At 46.7% G+C, this 17,818-nt stretch overlaps 2 protein-coding genes across 6 annotated transcripts in view; one reads left to right on the forward strand and one right to left on the reverse strand.

Moving 5' to 3' along the window:
• LOC144807723 (uncharacterized) overlaps positions 1-17,818 on the forward strand; it is a 1,505,442-nt gene that overhangs the window by 1,267,570 nt on the left and 220,054 nt on the right. The window lies entirely within an intron of this gene.
• Positions 330-17,818, reverse strand: part of LOC144807726 (uncharacterized) — a 49,693-nt gene continuing 32,204 nt past the window's right edge. The window contains exons 2-3 of the mRNA XM_078673392.1: positions 11,380-11,797; positions 330-693 (exon numbers count right to left, since the gene is read on the reverse strand). Coding sequence (XP_078529518.1) covers positions 690-693; positions 11,380-11,797 — 422 coding nt within the window. The 3' untranslated portion in view covers positions 330-689. The remainder of the gene's footprint in view (positions 694-11,379; positions 11,798-17,818) is intronic.

The following is a 17,818-nucleotide window of genomic DNA, read 5'->3' on the forward strand; positions in this document are numbered from 1 at the left end:
GAGGTTCGTGGGATCGCACTTTTCTGTGTAACGAGGAAGAGCTGGATCTGCAGGGAGTTGATGCTGTGCCTGATTTTATGCCTTCTTTAGGCTCGAGGGCCTGGTCAGCTGGCAGCACATTCACAATTAAGGAGCGAAGCTTAGGAGATGTGAGAGTTTTACCCAAAGGTGTTGCAGAGCAAAATGCAAAAAGGGCAGATTACAGGGATTGCCAGACACTGCAGTGCTTTAGGAACGCACTGATTTAGGACGCTGCAGCTTTCTTCAACCCACGGTTAGCCTCTTCCAGCTTTTGTATGACGGTTTGTAATTTACCAGAAATCAGGAATGCGTAATCTGAACTACCTTTAACCAGGGGGCGAAAAGCCCCTGCAATTTCATTCAAGACTTCAAGCAGACCATCAAGCAGTTCACTGAGCCCCGGGGACATGCTTTCCGGACTGGTCTTGGCAGCAACAGTGCTCAGCAACCTGATGCATTTACTCAAGTAGATCTTGAAGTTGTACCAAATTGTATGCAGTGCACTTCCCGAGTTTAGATCCTTTTGGAGGGCTTGAACTTGTGCCCTGTTAGCCAGAATGTTCTCTTCTATGGAACGGATCTCTGTCTCATACTTCAGTGCTCTTCTAGCTTCTTGTATTTCCTTTTCTGCAGTTTTCTGAGCTTGCCTTGCTTTCATGATTATGTTTCTACCTAACAGAATGGGAAAAAAGACTACATGTTTATCGGTACACTGTAACACTGACGTGTGTGAATACATATAAACTAAGTTTTTACTTAAACCATGCACTTATCACAGGGCAAAGCATATCATTGCAATTGTTTAACATTTGGATATATGTTAGCTTTTTAAAAAGATTTCGGGCCAGGTGTAGGTAAATTCAAATTTGTGAGTCCTTAATAGCAAATTTTACCGATTTGCTATTAAGAACTCACAAAATTGAATGTAGGTAGGAATCACTAAAATATTAGTGATTCCTTAAAATTCCTTAATAACAAATCCATCGCCAACACCAACCCCGCTGCTTCACCCCACAGCACATTGACAACACCAACCCTGCTTCATCCCACAGCACATCTAACAACACCAAATCGTTAATAAGGAATAGCTACTTATTCATTCCAATGGGCTAGGAGGCCCATAGGAATGAATGGGAAGATATTCACAATTTGCGATTCGGTATTAAAGAATCGAAAATAACGGGAGCTATTTCAAGGGTGCCAGGGTGTCAAAAGGAGACCCTGTTGCACCCCTGAAATTGTGCATGTGTGCACATGTGGCGCACATGCATGCCTTAAGGGCATGGATGTGTGCCACATTGCACTTTTAAAAATGCAAAAAAAGTGCTTTTTTAAAGAAAATCGCTAATTACCATTGTTAGACCTGGCACTATTGGCGTGGGTCTCCCTTCCATTTTGTTGCTGTTGCTTCATGTGTTTTTGCTGGTGTTAGCTGCTCAGAGCACTGTGCCACTGCCAACCAGCGCCACAGTGTAAGTGCTCCCTGTGTAAATTGCTATATTGATTGGATTCCATGATTGGCTTATTTGGTTTACTATCAGACCTTAGTCTAGTGCACCAGGAGTGCCCTGGGATTGTAAATCCAAATACTGCTAGTGGGCCTGCAGCACTGGTTGTGCCACCCACAAAAGCAGCCTTGTAAAATATGTCTAAGGTCTGCCATTGCAGAGCCTGCATGCAGTCTGGTACTGTCCTGCTGACTGGGCGAGTGCACCCACTTGCCAGTCCCTAAACCTTCCCTTAACTTCGTATTAGTCACCACTATGGTAGGCCCAAGGTCAGGGTGCATTGTAAGTATAAGGTAGGACAAGCCCTGATGTGTGTGGCATGTCCTAATAGTAAATTACAGCCATTTTTGTTTTTCACTATTGCAAGGCTACCTGTTCTCATAGGCCAGAATGGGCTGTTGGAATTATTACACTCTATAATCCTAGCAGACTCAGAGAACATGGTAGAAATTTGGGTTTAGTATGCCTGAACTCAGAATAAGAAAATACATATTTTAGTAAAGTTTATTTTAATATTCTGTGTTTGCAAATACCACTTTTAGAAAGTAGGTATTTGCTTGCCTAACCATTTCAGCCCGCCTCTGCTAGAATGTGTATCTGATGTCTGGTTTCTGTGAGTGACAGGGCTGGGGAATTCCAAAAGACAGGCTGGGGCAGCCCGGTGGTGAATAGAGATATTTACATCCAGATGGGTGGGAGGAGTACACCTGGGTTCTGAATAGGACTGTGCCTTTCCACCACAATGCTGGCTCCACCCCCTGGGGAGTGTCTGATGTCTCTGCCCTGCACCCTGAATAGAAAAGTCAGAGTCATGTCAACAAAGTGCTCAAGAACTGGACTGGACTAAGCAAAGGCCCCCTGACCTCAGAGAACAAAAGATTAGGGGTATAAGTATGGGGACCCTGCTCCCAAGATATTAGATCCTGCTTTAACAAGAAGAAACCTCTGCCCGAGGAGAAGGAACTGGGAAAGCTGTAAGGAGGAACACTGTCCCTGACCTGGGGGATTGGCCTGCAGTGGTTGCCTTGCTGCTGAAGGAGAGGAGAAAGACTTCAAAATACTTTACTTTTAACTTGTGCTTAAAGATCTCAAAGGGCCTGTGAGTGAGCGTGCCCCCTGAACGAAGTCCCAGGACCAGTGGACTTCATCCGCCTCGCACTCCGCTGCTGGAAACGCTGTTTCCAGTATTTGGCCAAGGCCGGGAGCTGTGTACGCCTCATACAACCAAATCGTGTCCAGCAACGCACCATACCCCGCCTGTTCGCCTCACTCAACGTGACCAACGAATCATAGATCGCACCATAACTGGCCGACCCCGCCTCATACAAACGCTTTGCCTTATCAAGTCATCCTGGTTGGTACGACCCGCACACTGCCGCCAAGTTCAAGGCTGCCGCTAGCATCTGAAAGGGGAGTTCGCTCCTTACGACCGCCTTGCACCGCAGCCAAGATTAAACGCCGTGGCTCCCGCAGTACAGCTCGTACCCCGCATAGTAAGCTGAATGTCTTGCATCCAGCACCGTCCGCCTCACTCTACATGGCTCTCCGCTCTACGCCTCGCACTGATGACTGCAACGAGCCGGGGCTCACACAGTGAGTGGCCGACAAACGCTTCTGTATCACCTTCTTTTTACAGCGCCTCGTCCGTGCCGGACTCATCACCTCAAGGTACTGTGTACGCCTTGAACCCCCATCCTAATACGCATCGGACGGAAGCATCCGCTGCCCGCATTAGACTCTTTGAGTTCATTTTTTTATTGCCGTGAGAGCCGGACCAAGAGAACGAGTCGCACAGAACTTAAAAATTACGCATTTAACAAGAACTCTTCACTGCTAATAAGTATTGTGGCCATTTTTGTCGTTAGGTTGCTCTTGTGCTAAGCCTTATATAAAAGAAACCTATTTTTGATATATTCCCAGTGTGGTGTCCATTTGTGGTGTTGTCACTTAGTTACTGTATGTGGTCATAAATGCTTAACCTGCAAACGTCTCTGAAATAAGCCTTGACTGCTCGCGCCAAGCTACCTAGAGGGTGAGCAGGGGTTATTTTGGGAGACTACCTACTTATCCTGACTAGAGGAGAGGGTCCCTGCTTGTCACAAGTACCTACCAGTGCAAACCAGAGACGCCCAAATCTAACATTGGTGGTCAGCGGTGAGGATTCTGAATTTGCATTTGTGATACATGTACAGTGACTACTTAGTGAGTGCAGACCATAACGCAACCACATACTTTTTGATTTTTGTTTGCTAAGAGAGCTCCATTTTTGCAAAGTCATGCCTGATTCTGTCAATGGGGAGAAGGCAGCATCTATACTCTCTGATGGAATTGAAATAAAATGGGAAGAAGAGAGACTAGAGTGCTACACCGTAGCCCAGCTGAAGGGCTTTTACAAAATCTTCAGAGTTCCCCGGTCTGGATGTAGAAACAAGCCAGACTACAAAAAGGCGCTTAGGGCCTGGATTGAGTCAAGGAGGGCACCTGAGGATTTGGTGGAAACTGAGCAAACAGAGGGAAACAATTGCTTTGGCAGAGTCCTGTCGCCAGAAGAGTTGGCAGACAGGACGGAAACCAGGATGCATGAAATGGAGATGGCAAAACTTAAACTGAATGGGAAACTGGAGCTGGAAAGCAAAAAGCTTGCTCTGGAAGAGAGAGGAATCCAAATGGAGCATGAAATGAAGTTGAGGGAAATGGAGCTAAAGTCCAGGGGCCTCATTTATGAGGCTGTGCGTCACTTTTACGCCGCTGGTGTGTCACTTTTTGTGACGCACCAGTGCCGTAAAAAATGCGCCTTGTTGTGCCATATTTACAAAGTGACGCATCTAGGTAGATGCGTCACTTTGTAAACCCCTGCGCCACATTATACCTGCGCCAGGTATAATGTATGCAAGGGGGCGTATTGATGCAAGAAAGGGTCGTAGAAGTGATGCAGTGAATTCTATGTGATTTCACTGCGCCTCTTCTAGGACACAAAGGCGTCACTTTCTTACGCCTGCTGTGACTGACGCAGGCCCTTTCACATGGGGCTTGCCCCATGTGAAAGGATACATTGCTGGAGTTGCGTCACTTTTGTGACACACTCCAGCAATGCGTCACTTTTGCGCCATACAGATACGTTAGAAATACTGACGTATCTATAACTCCTTGCGCAATGATGCGTCATACTGTAAATATGACGCATCATTGGTGGTGCAAGGAGGGCGCAGTGAAAAGTGACGCATCGCTGTTTTCACGCAGCGATGCGTCACTTTTAATAAATAAGGCCCTAAGAGTTTAGACCATAATCCCTCTGGTGGCAGCACACCACCAGTGCAGGCAGAACCAAGGGTGTACATACCAAAGGAAGTGGTTAAAGATGTTTTTTTAAATGATGACATAGGGCAGTGGTTCAAGGCCTATGAGGTAGCCATGTCTTCCCACCGGGTCCCTGAGAGAGATTGGGGAGCGAGGTTTTGGGGACGGTTCCTGAGTGAGGGGCGGGACACACTGCTGGATTTGCCCTCAGGTGTTTATAATTCTTATCCACACATGAAGGATGCTTTGTGCTCCTGTGTTCCGCTTCCTGCTTCTGGAGACAAGCGGCCGCAGCTGTGAGGAGAGAGAAGCGAGAGGCGAGTGGCTGGAACGCGAGGACGTGAGGACGCCCAGCGCCGGTCAGGCAGTTGATCATCCGGCATACCTGGCCCCCTTGCAGCCCCCAAGCAGCTGCAGTTGCGCCGGACCCGCGTCGGTCCCGTGACTCCCGCGACTCCCGTGACCCCGCGGGGAGGGGGCCGCCAGAGCGGGAGAGTTGTAGAGCCGTGCCAGGAGAGCCGTGGTGAAGCATGGCGCTTCTGTCCCGAGTGCGGCTGCACCGGTAACAGCGGTACCGACCCGGTTCATCATGGTACGGCCACACCACGGCACGGGTCCCATGAGGCTGGCTGGCTGGCGGGGGGCCGCGGAGCAGAGAAGAACAGGTGTGAGCGCTGAGCTCAGTCGAGCCGAGCGCTGCGAGAACAACACCTGCGCTGGGGGAACAACACCTGGCAAAACTCAAATCTCACCACCAGGTAACCACCGCCGGGGAAAAGGACCAAGAGAAGGCCAGGCCGCGTCCAGGTGTGAGCACCGAGCCCAGCTGAGCCAAGCGCTGGGAGAACAACACCTGGGCGCCAGGGTAAGGCCGGGAACCATCGGCAGACGTGAGCTGCTTCCGAAGAGCCTTCATCACAGGTACCTCGCTAGCACCGTAATCATTCTGGGTTAGGAGGCGGTGGAGCGAGTGGGCAGCGGACAAGTAGACCAGAAGGAGCAGAATCGCCGCAGGTTGACCTGCACGCCCCACACGCAGCTAGTTTTCACATTCCCTGCCAGCCCAGGCAGCCCATAAACAACACAAGTTACCCACCCCTCGAGACTGCCACAAATACTGATTTCATCGCAACAGCAACGCTCCTATTACCGGCAACTCCGCGAGGGCATAACAAAGGAAAACTAAGGGACTACAAATAGGCAGAGCAATGAGATCAGAAACAGTCAGGCTAGAACCTAAGCCTAAATCACCTGCCAAATCCAAAACGAGGAAAAGGAAACAGGCCAACCTAGAGCCGAGAACCTCACCGAATGCAGGACACGTCCAAGCCATCAATCCTCAAGCGCGCAATAATATTGGAGGGGACCCTACACCAGCAGCCACGGAAATGCTGTCATTCAATCAACCCTCAACCCGAACTGCCTCAACACACAAAACCCACCAGGCATCCACTGCCCCCTGCCACTCTGCCCAACTATTGTCCCCAAATATTCACAGAGCTCCGTACAAACGCTCTCACAAGCAGTACTGAAGATTCCACCAACAGCTCTGGAAAATCTGGTAATAATTGACGGAATGCCACCTAAGAAAAGGATATGCTCCTAAGATTTACACAAAGTTCTCCTTTCTCAAAGACCCAGGGACAGCCATCTTCTCCAAGACAGGGGACATCAGTGGCCTCCAAACTCCGCTTCTCAAAGGTGCTTCTGCCGGTACCTACATGACAAAGAGTCAAGCAGGTTCACTCAATTGCCCCAATCCCCGCCCTCCATCTAGCAGTGGGGTGGCTACACCAACACCAATTGCAACACAATTTACACCAACGGACCCAGGGGACACCGCAGCACTTAATCTTACAGTCAGTCATGCTCACACCACCCTTAACTCCTTGGGAAATGGGGCTGATAGGAAAAACCACTTGTCTGAGCAGAGTTTCCTAAACGAAGCGGAAACAATTGAGCCAGTAGGCGTGCAGACCTCAGCCATCTCTAATTCGACTCAACCGAGTCAATTGAGTAAGCACGGTCTATCTCCCTTGATAAGCCAAGGCAGGTCCAAGGAAACTAAGGAAACTAAGGCCATGGTTCACAGGGAGGGGGTAAGAGAAGACTCGTCTGGCTTCTAGCCAGTCAGCAGTTCCCCAATTCCTGCAATTCCGGTAATGGAAACTCAAGGCGCAGGTACGGAGTCACTAATGGCTCTAACAAGGGAAGAAAGTGGGCATCTCTCACCTCAATCGCCAGGATTCCCCTCGACTCCCGAAGAAAAAAAACAAGGGAACCCGAGCAGATCCATTGAGCATCTAACCCCAAACATTGGACCAACGGTGCAAACGGCATCTCAACGCCATATTCTACTGCATTTTAATGACTCCCAATCGATAAATAATTCCATAGTCAACGATATGTCTTCCATGGCAGCACAAGAGTGGGAGGAACTAATTGCTGCCTACAATGACAAACCTCTTGAAGGGAAGTCGATGACCAACGCCTCCCTAAGATCAGAAGGGGGCACTAACCTAGGTAAACCAGTCTCAGACACTCTATGGACTACAATCCTAAGTATCCTACAACAGTCGGGCACTGCACTGGAATTTCAGTCACAAAAAATGGACTTAAAGCTTACTCTTTTACAGTCAATGGCCGATTCAATTTCAGGGATTGATTGGAAAATTTGGGAATTAAATGGACTCATAAGGAGGGGCCAAGATGCAGCTCTTGTAGATCAGCTTTGGTGACCAGATACGGGTTAACTCCTGAGTTGTATAGACAGAGGATCAGGGGTTGCACAAAGATTCCTAACAGTACTTATGTTGAGTATGTAACATTTTTCTGCAGAGCACTGGATGGTTGGGTGAAGGGTAGCAAAGTCGATGATTTTCAAGGGCTTCTTGATTTAGTTGCATGGGAGCACTTGTCCAGTAACTGTTTTCCTGAGCTACGCCAGCACCTGATTGATAGTAAGCTGACTAACCCTAGGAAGCTTGCTGAGGAGGCGGACCGCTAGCTCAGCACCAGGGTCCACAAGGGACAAGTGGGAGACTCCGTCAAGGGTGGGCAGGGTCCCCAGCAGAAGAGTGGGGGGACAAGGGTAAACAGAGGGAGTTCCAAAGAAGGCCCCATAGTATTCCACAAGGGAACCAAGGGGAAGGTTCTCAGACTCCCCCACCCCAGAAACCGACCGGGGCCCCAACAGGCCCCCCTGTTCAAAGAGGGCCCCCAAGGTGTTACAGGTGTGGTGACCTGGGTCATTTTGCCAATGATATCAAGTGTTGCCTGTTTGGTAAACCAGCACCCACTGGTGCTCCGCCCCGGAAGATGGCTAGTGTAGCCTTTGGGGAGGAGGTGGAAGTCAAAGGTGGGTGGGGTTATATAGAAATGTCTCTTTAGGAGACTGTAAGGTGGTCCCTGAGTACCAACTGCCCAATAACACTAAGAAATATGGGCAGTGGGTCACCATCAATGGCCAAAAGGTGGGGGCTCCTAGAGATACAGGAGCCAGTGTGACAGCTGTCAAGTGTCACCTGGTGTCTAAAGAGCAGGTTGTCCCACATGCATTTTGCCGAGTTGTGAACGCCGACAACACTGAGAGTCAGTGTCCAATGGCTCAGGTTCCCTTTGAGTGGGGGGGTCTCTGGTACTCTTCAAGTAGCTGTGAGAACCGCCATGCCTGTTGACTGTTTGTTGGGGAATGATTTGGAGAGCTCATCTTGGGAGAGGGTGGAGAAGAGTACTCACCTGCGGATGGCGGGTCTGCCTGACTGGGCGTGCGTGACCACCCAGTCAATGGCAGCCAGTAGGGGTGCTCAAGAGGTCCTGGAGTCTGAGGGAGAGGCACAGGGACCGGCCTTAGAGAGAAGACACAGGAGGCGCGGGAAACCGGCCCCTGTAGTTGCCACGGTCCAGGAGGAAGCAGACCTTGATGGGAATGCCCTGGAACCTACAGGGGAACAGATAGCTGAACTGGGGGACCTGCCAGAGCTGACCCATTGGCAGCAGGAAGGAGGCCCCTCCAGGGAGGAATTCTGCAGAGGGCAGAAATAATTTCCTTCTCTCGTGGTTCTGCGGCAGCAGGCTGCAGCCCAGGCTAATGGTGATCAGTCTGGAACACATTTCATTTACTGGGAGAATGACCTCCTATATTGAGAGCCTAAGGTTGCTGAGCCTGGGTCAGCCCGTGCGCTGGTGGTACCCCAGAGCTTCAGAGCCTTCCTACTGGGGCTGGGTCACGATGTGCCATTGGCAAGACATTTGGGGCAGGACAAGACCTTTGAAAGGCTTGTCACCCACTTTCATTGGCCTCAAATGCGTAGGAGCTCAGATGTTCACTGCAGGACCTGTCAGACTTGCCAGAGGTGGCTCCCCGAGAACCTGACAAAGACAATGGAAGAAGACCGCTGGAGGACCAGGAACTGGGCCCGACTGCAGAAGAAACCGGCGCAAATCCCTGCCAACTGCAAGCAGACTTGACAACAGGGAATTGCTCTTCTTCCTGAAGCCTGCAACGCCTCCAAGAAACCCCAGAGCCAATGCAGACAAATTGCCAAGATCCTCCTTCTGGGCTAGGGCTCTTGACCCCGGCATCTGCCAGTGAAGCAACCGCGTGGTTGAGGACCGGCTCCATCTGTGTTGACGCAACTCACCACTGGTAAGGAACCATTGCAGCTTCCCAGGCCTGTTGATTTACCAGTCCGGTGGAATTGACCCCTGTACACCTCCATCCCCTTGAGGGATCCTCTCAGCATAATGACCAATGCTGGAAACGGCCTCACTCCTGAGAGCCGTACCCTCTTGCCAATGACTTTGATGGCATTCAGCAGCAACATTGGCATGACTGCCTGCTCCATGATGGTCTGCTTTGTATCACACCTGTGGCCCGTCGGTGCGGGTGAACTTTGAAACTCCTCAATAGAGCCCTCCTTCCAGCATCTAAACAGGCAGTCCTCTGCCAAGCAAAGATGGTGCAATGAACTGCATTGCGTAAAATGAATAGAGTAGAAAATCTTCATACTTACACAGATATAGATCATTCATGCTCTCTTCTTGAGCTGGTACACGGTGTGCAGCTTAGCGCCAATGCGGACACCCGTGAAGCATACTCTAAAGGTGCCTGCGTTACAGGCAGGATTGATTTGGTGCAGAAAGGGTAACCTTTTTGCACAAAAACAATCCTTACAGGCATTGTCCTCTTTCTATGTGGTACAAAAGGGGGTGGTGATGGACGGAGCATCTGAACCAATCAAACACTCACACCCAGTCAAAAGATCTGGGTTTAATCCATCACCGTTCTTTAGCCCACTCTGCCACTGCATCACCACCCCCTTTTGTACCTCTCTTTCTATGTGGGCTGCATAATGCAGCACAACTGAAAAGAGTAAATAAAGATATTTCTCCTTGTCACACCTCACTTAGGAAAATGTAATATTCTGATGCAATCCAAGTAAATATGGGATAGTCTAAAAAATCACGGCTGGATCCATGGAAGGTCTTCTCAATTCAGAGTAATGAACAGAAGTGATTTAAGCTAAACCTTGCCGAGCCACTCAAGGTAAATCCCATTTAAAGGCTTGTGTTGTCTTCTATCGCCTACGACCTTTAGGTCGTTCTGTAGTTATGCCTAGAGAGTTGGTATTTGTCCACTCTGTGTGTGTGCGTGTGTGTGTATGTATGTGTTTGTGAGTTGCCTTTCCAGCTGAGCCTCTTTAAGTGTATGCATGAGTGTGAGCATGCTGATGTGTTGTGAATATGTCTTCCAGAGTGATGTACCTGTCTATGTGAATGTGTGTGTGTTAGAAACCAGGGCCAGATGTGCACAGATTTCGCATTAGTTTGTGTTGCTTTTCAAATACACAACCCTGGATTAAAATCCAGGAGGACATTTAAAAACTAACGCAAATGACAAGTTGTGTTGACATTTGACCAAAAGTAATGCATCAAATGTCTTCAATGCATGGTGCACGGGCATTCCTGTACATCCCCCATGGATTCTGAATCATATGTATATCTTTCAAGACTTCTATGCAAGGGTTCACACCTCCCTGAGGCTGGCATAATGAGAACACTGTGTTTATGTTTCCTTCTTTCTACCTCTCTGCACGTGGGCTGCATTCCGCAGCACTCATGAATAGAGGAAGTTGCATTAAAACATAGTTTTTGTGCAGGAGGGAAATCCATTCTGCACACAACGATCCTGCCCACAGCTCACCAACCCTTGTCCTAGGGTGCAAGGGGACCTGCCTTGATTCATGGTTGCAGAGAGTGTGCCAGCACATGGAGAGGGCATTACTGCGCCAATCCTTTGTAGCTGTGGCACATTTCAGCTCTCGCCAGTTGACGCAACATATTTTGCTGCCCTGCGCTGCACAAAATCTTTGAAATTTTGGCCTTATATGTTTATCTGGGTTTTGTCTGAGACTAAGTGATATGAATGTGGGTGTCTTATTTCTTTATGCCATTCAATATGAGCCAAGAGCAATATATACCTAATATTGGTCCAGCAAAAGGAATAAATAGCATGCCAATGCCCCTCTTCCTTTCTGCCAGTGCCTCGTACCATTTTTTCGTCGCTCTGTTTATAGCATCAGTTGCATTCTGGAGATCTTTCTTTGTTGTTTGTTGTTTGCTGGCAAGGGACTTCTGGAGTTGCATTTTATAAATGTATTTCCTCGATTCCATCGAATGCTCTTCTTTGTTCAGACTGTTTTTGTTGTCATAGCGCTCTTGCATGTTTGCGCTCAGTGAAAACATTTGTGCCGTGGTGGCCTCCTCCGCCTTGGTCAGACTTTTGTGGGCTGACTCCAGGAGTGGGCGAACATTTTCAATGACTTGCGCCAGGTTGGTGTTGTTCCGCAAGGTTTCAGCGACAGACGTCAAGGAACCTAAGGCGACCTCAAAGGGCGGCAGAACAGCCTGCTTGAAACTTTTTTCTGTAACAGGAATGGCTCCCAAAATGTGACCAGGAAACACTGTACCTTGAAGGGGAGAAGAGAAGAACAAAGGTCAGAAATGTATTAAGGAGGAGGGAGTCGTGTTTTTCAATATTTTCAGATTGGGAGGATGTCAGAATACAAAAGGTGCTGCTCTATAGCTCGAAAATATTTTACAACTAACAAGGCTAAGACTTTTTAGGCTTGAAAGCACTGCTGGAAATGCAGGGGATCCATATGGATCTTGGGACGGGCAGCTGTGCAGTCAATCATTCATGGGTTTGTAAAGCGCAGCTACTCATGCGTCACAAGTAGGGCTGGGCGTAGCTCGCGAAGTAGCGCTACGCGTAGCTAAGCGAAGTGTACCACGTACTACCCGAGCTATGCGTAGCACTACACAAACTACGTAGTACCCTGTTCGAACTGTGCAAGATGCCGTTTTCAATGATTGCACAGTGCGGACAAGCATCCGGCACTGTGTAATCATTGAAAACGGCATCTTGCACAGTGCGAGCTGTAGTTTTCTGCCACTCGAGTAGATTTTTACTAGAGCGGCAGCTTTCTCAACGCGCACTGGTAGTTTCTCATCACGAGCGGTCACGAGCATACACGACCACTCGCAATGAGAAACCTGACCTCCCCGCATTGAGAATCTCGCCGGGAGGTTTATTTTCAACGATCGCGATCGGCAACTTGATGTTGCTGATCGCGAGCAAGGAAAAAGTCTCGCCGGGATGTCATTTTGCTTGCTCGCGGTCGCCAACTGGACGTTGAGGAACGCGAGCAAGCAAAAAATGACCGCTGCAAATTGGCTATTGTGGATACTATTAATTTGAATATTGTTCGGCTTGGTGATTTTATTGTTTATACCTGCCCTCAGTCTATGTCAAAAGTTAGTGGGTTTTAAAACGATGAAGGTAATGACTACTTACATTTCCCACATACTTCCTATGGTGATACCCTAAGTGCGGTTCTAGCAGAATTTGATTTAGACATTTTGCAGTGTGCAAAGGATGGGAGTGGGCAGGAGATCCCAACCTTTCCAGGAAGGTCAGGACATAGTATTATTGATCATGTAATTGTTTCTGCCAATATTGTGAAACTATAATCAACCCAGAGGATTGTCTATTTGTCGATGAGTGACCACAATTGTATCATTATGAGACTGCATATATGGGGGAACAAGACTGTTGAATTATGTACGGTCATTAATAATATTGCTCCGTGCCGCCCAAACGGTACTAGAATTAAATAGAAAGGCACCAACTCTTGTAAAATAACAAAAAATATTGTACAGGCCTGTGGTAACACAATTGAAGATAGCCTATTGGTTGAGACTGAACCAATTAAGATCCTGACCAATTTCTTTACAATTAATGAATCTATTTCTAAATTATTTACCGTGCCGCCATCAAGGAAACAAACACAGGCCAGGGGTTGGTTCAACCATTCATGTACTGTTTCTTTGAATCGGCTGAAAAAAGCATTTTTGACTAAACCAAGGGATAAACCATTAGTTCATGATCTAAGAGTAGAATATAATTCCAATCTAAAACCTAGGAAGTTGGCGCTCCAACAAGAGGCGTGGTATAACCTTGCATTAGCTGCAGAAAATCCAACAGTAAATTGTTCTGGGATACGGCAAACTCTAAACTTCTTAAAAATGAATCCGCCCCAGAGCTTTTAATTCATGTGAGCTGTGAGGAATGGGTGGCTCACTTTACTAGTATTTTTAACCCAAGCCATTTACCCATAAATGATCCAATAAATCTACATAAATGGCCCATTATCCCGCTTGATGTCACTCTTGATGAGGTCATGATAGGCATAGGAAGTAGCAAAGGGGGGAAAGCAGCAGGTGCGAATGGTGTCCCTATTGATGTATATAAATCAATACCAGAATTGTGGGGGCTGATACTAACAAGGGTTTTTAATGCTGCAGTAACTGAGGGTTGCCCATCCTCTTGGGGGGAATCAGTCAATATTCCTTTTCATAAAAAGGGTGATAAATCTGAAGCCAAAGACTATCGGCCCATTTCCTTACTCGACTCCTCTGTCAAAATTATGAGCAGGGATTTATTGTCAAGATTGGAGGAGTGGGTTATGGAAAATTGTATTTTGGCCCAGGCACAATATGCTTTTAGAAAGGGGTTAGGCATGTTACAACAGAGTATTAACCTGGAGCTCTTAGTTGGAAAATACACACGAGCCAAACAAAATCGGCTCTTTTAATGTTTTGTTGATTTGAGCAGCGCTTTTGATTTAGTGGATCATGTTATTCTATGTCCAGTCTTACTTAAACTTGGCGCCCCGAATCCCATTATTTACTATTTAGCTAGTCTGTACGAAAAATTATCGACCAAAGTATGGTATGGCCAGAAGGATGAATGTACTCCCAATTGTAACGTAAACCGTGGTATCTAGGCTGCATTCTAGCCCCGCTGCTTTTTACTTTATCTATTAATGAAGTGGACGCAGCGGTTAAATTGACACAGGCGGATTCCCCACTAGTGGAAGGCTTTATGAACAATGCTGTGCTCTTATCTAGAACGCCGGAAGGACTCCAGAGGTTAACCGATTAGTTTGCGGCTTTTATCAATAAGAGGAAGCTGATGATTAACAAGGCTAAGACTTTTACAATGGTATGCGGCCCGAAATATAAGAGTTTGAAACCTTTTTTTTATTGAAGGCAACAAAGTGCAAAACGTGGATAACTTTTGCTACTTGGTATTTCCTTTTCTTCAGATGGGAAATGGAACCTCGAATTGTCTCATGACCGGACCAAAATGAGTAAAAGCACATATGGCGTTTTTAAATTTGCTTCTAACTTGGGGGAACGTCGCATTAAAAACATGGTTAATATTTATAAAGCAAGATGCACATCGGTTGCACTTTATGGGACTGGGCTTTGGGGATACCAACCCTGCTGTGATTTACAAATGGAAGAGAATTATTTTAAAAAAAAGCTTCTATGTCTCCCGGCCTCAACCTCCTCCGAACTCATTCATAGTGAAGTCGGTCTTAATTATCTGATGGATTTAATAGCCCTGAGACCCCTTCAGTTATGGAAATCAACATGGTTAAAGGAGGAGACTATTTTTACCAAGTCTATCATTAATGACTGCCTGCGACTGGATAACTACTTAAAGATCTCCTGGCTTAATTATTTAGCCAATTCTTTTGGGGTCATATTCGATCAAACTATCATGAAATATCAAAATGAAGTATCTGGTTTGTCCAAACAGGAGTAAAAGAGTACCTTCCTGTGCCACAAGAACGAACGCAGGCTGAAAATAGTAGGGGAGCAAACCACTTATCAGCTTTACCAACTGTATATAGATATGGAGGGCTTCCAAACTTACCTTTCACTTGTCACGAGACCTTCCCACCATTATGTTTTAACTAGAATGAGGTTAGGCCTTGTGCATCTCTTAGTTGCGTTCCCTATGATGAAACAGATCCCTGTCTCCCCATGCCCTTGTGATGGGAACACAAAGCAGAGCACCTTGCACTTTTTACTTCTATGCGATTTGTACCTGTCTTTTAGAATTGCTTATCTTAAACCATTGTTTAAAAAGTATGACGCCAAAACCACTAATGCTGCGATGGCCCTACTTTTTGCACTAAGAGAACCTGAGATTTGTTTTTATACTGCAACATTTATTTTAAGTTCAATTAATGCCAGGAAGAGTGTGTTGTTCTAATGTAATTAACCATCTCCCTTATGGTTGAGGATGGTCTCACTTTGCACTTTCTGAAGCCTACGTGCCCTGGATTTCTGTTACAAAAAATCTTGTAATGCTGCTATAAGTTTATTGTTTACATTAGGAGAACTGACGTAGTTTATGATGTTTTAATGGAATCAGTATTTGTATGTCATTTTCAGTATGGATGTCGACTTTTTATTTATTATTCTTTTATGTAAAGTGATTATATATTGTGCTTTTATGGTTGGTTGTTTCAACCGAATAAAGCTTATTGAATTGAATTGAATTGAATTGAATTGAATTGACGGCTGCACTACGCTACGCTATGCTACGCATGTTTGCACTGTGCTACGTGCAGTTCGCATAGTGCAAAGTTGTGCATACTTCGCAAACTATGCGAGTGTAGCGTAGTGCTTTGCCCAGGGTTAGTCTCAAGGCACTGGGGGGGGAGCGGCTCCGTCATCTGAAGAGCCAAGTCTTCAGGTCATTCCTGAACTGGAGCAGTGTAGGGCTTTGCCTGAGGTGGAGGGAGAGGGGGAGGTGGCGGGGGAGGGGGGAAGGAGGGGGAAAGGATCAGGGAGGTTGTTTAAAGTCAGGACTGCGAGGTAGGAGAAGGACTTACCACCCGATCTGCTTTTATAGATGTGTGGAATGGTGGCCAGAGAGAGGTCGGCTGATCGGAGGTGTCTCTTGGGTGGGTGGAAGGAGAGGCGGTTGTTTAAGTATGCTGGCCTTATGTTGTGGAGGGTCTTGAATCGGTGCGTGAGGAGTTTGAAGGTTATTCTTCTTTGATGGGGAGCAAGTGGAGATCAGGGAGGTGTTGGGTGAGGTGGTTGTGACGGGGGCTGTCTAGGGTCAGTATGGCTGCAGCCTCTGGCAGGTCTAGAGCTTGCAAAATCATTTGTTGAATCCAGCGTTGAGGGCCTTGCCATAGTCCAGTATGCTAGTGATGAGGGTGTGCGTTACAGTTTTTCTGGATTTGGAGGGGATCCATCTGAAAATTTTTGGGAGTACGCAGAGGGTGTTGAAACAAAACTCTGATCCAGCAATAGCTCTAGAGGCACTGAGTGCAGTCCTCTGGGTTGCCTTTGCTGTCTATGCCAGTCTTCTTAATGTTAGTGCTTTGACAATTTCCAACAACAAAATGTCAATGTCCACCTAGAAGAATAAGCTAGTAGTTGGCTTTTTGATTTGATAGGAGCACATACAATACCACTAGTGTTTCAGGGACAATTCTGCACATACAGAAATATGGACAAGAGAAATAGGACATTGTTGATGATAGGTGCAGTTCGACTTTCCACATACCTCAGTCAGAACAAAAGTTGAACCCCCAATCCCCTGACCAACTATCTAGTGTGCCTGACCAATGATTATACAACCCAGAAGAACAGACGAAGACTACCGAGTCCCGACCTATCAGAGTCACCGAAGCATGCTTGCAAAGTGCAGTAGTGCAACTGCAAACCCTTCCGCTCACTCACTCGTGAACAAAAACCACACAGTGTTTTTTAGTTTTAAAGTTTTATTTTCAAATAAGAAATAAAAAAAGAATGTATTTATTTTTAATAGCACAGAATTCCCAGCGAGCAGTGGTGATAGATGACGTTAAAGCTTAAACACCCTTCCCTAGAATATACTTCAACTTAACACATCTAATTATTAATAGTAACTGTGCGGGACTCTGGAGCCCTCACCTTGTTGAAACTTCAAGTCCTCCTGGTGGTGATGAGGAGTAGGTGGTTCTGTCTGTAATTCCAGTCTTCTTAATGTTAGTGCTTTGACAATTTCCAACAACAAAATGTCAATGTCCACCAAGAAGAATAAGCTAGTAGTTGGCTTTTTGATTTGATAGTAGCACATACCATACCGCTAGTGTTTCAGGGACTATTCAGTACATACAGAAGTATGGACAAGAGAAATAGGACATTGTTGATGATAGGTGCAGTTCGACTTTCCACATACCTCAGTCAGAACAAATGTTGAACCCCCAATCCCCTGACCGACTATCTAGTGTGTCTGACCAATGATTATACGACCCAGAAGAAAAGAAGAAGACTACCGATTCCCGACCTATCAGAGTCACGGAAGCATGCTTGCAAAGTGCAGTAGTGCAACTGCAAACCCTTCCGCTCACTCACTCATGAACAAAAACCACACAGTGTTTTTTAGTTTTAAAGTTTTATTTTCAAATAAGAAATAAAAAAGAATGTATTTATTTTTAATAGCGCAATATTCCCAGCGAGCAGTGGTGATAGATGACGTTAAAGTTTAAACACCCTTCCATAGTATATACTTCAACTTAACACATCTAATTATTAATAGTAACTGTGCGGGACTCGGGAGCCCTCACCTTGTT

The sequence above is a fragment of the Lissotriton helveticus genome, chromosome 1_2 (genome assembly GCF_964261635.1).
Source record: "Lissotriton helveticus chromosome 1_2, aLisHel1.1, whole genome shotgun sequence".
Taxonomy (NCBI): Eukaryota; Metazoa; Chordata; class Amphibia; order Caudata; family Salamandridae; genus Lissotriton; species Lissotriton helveticus.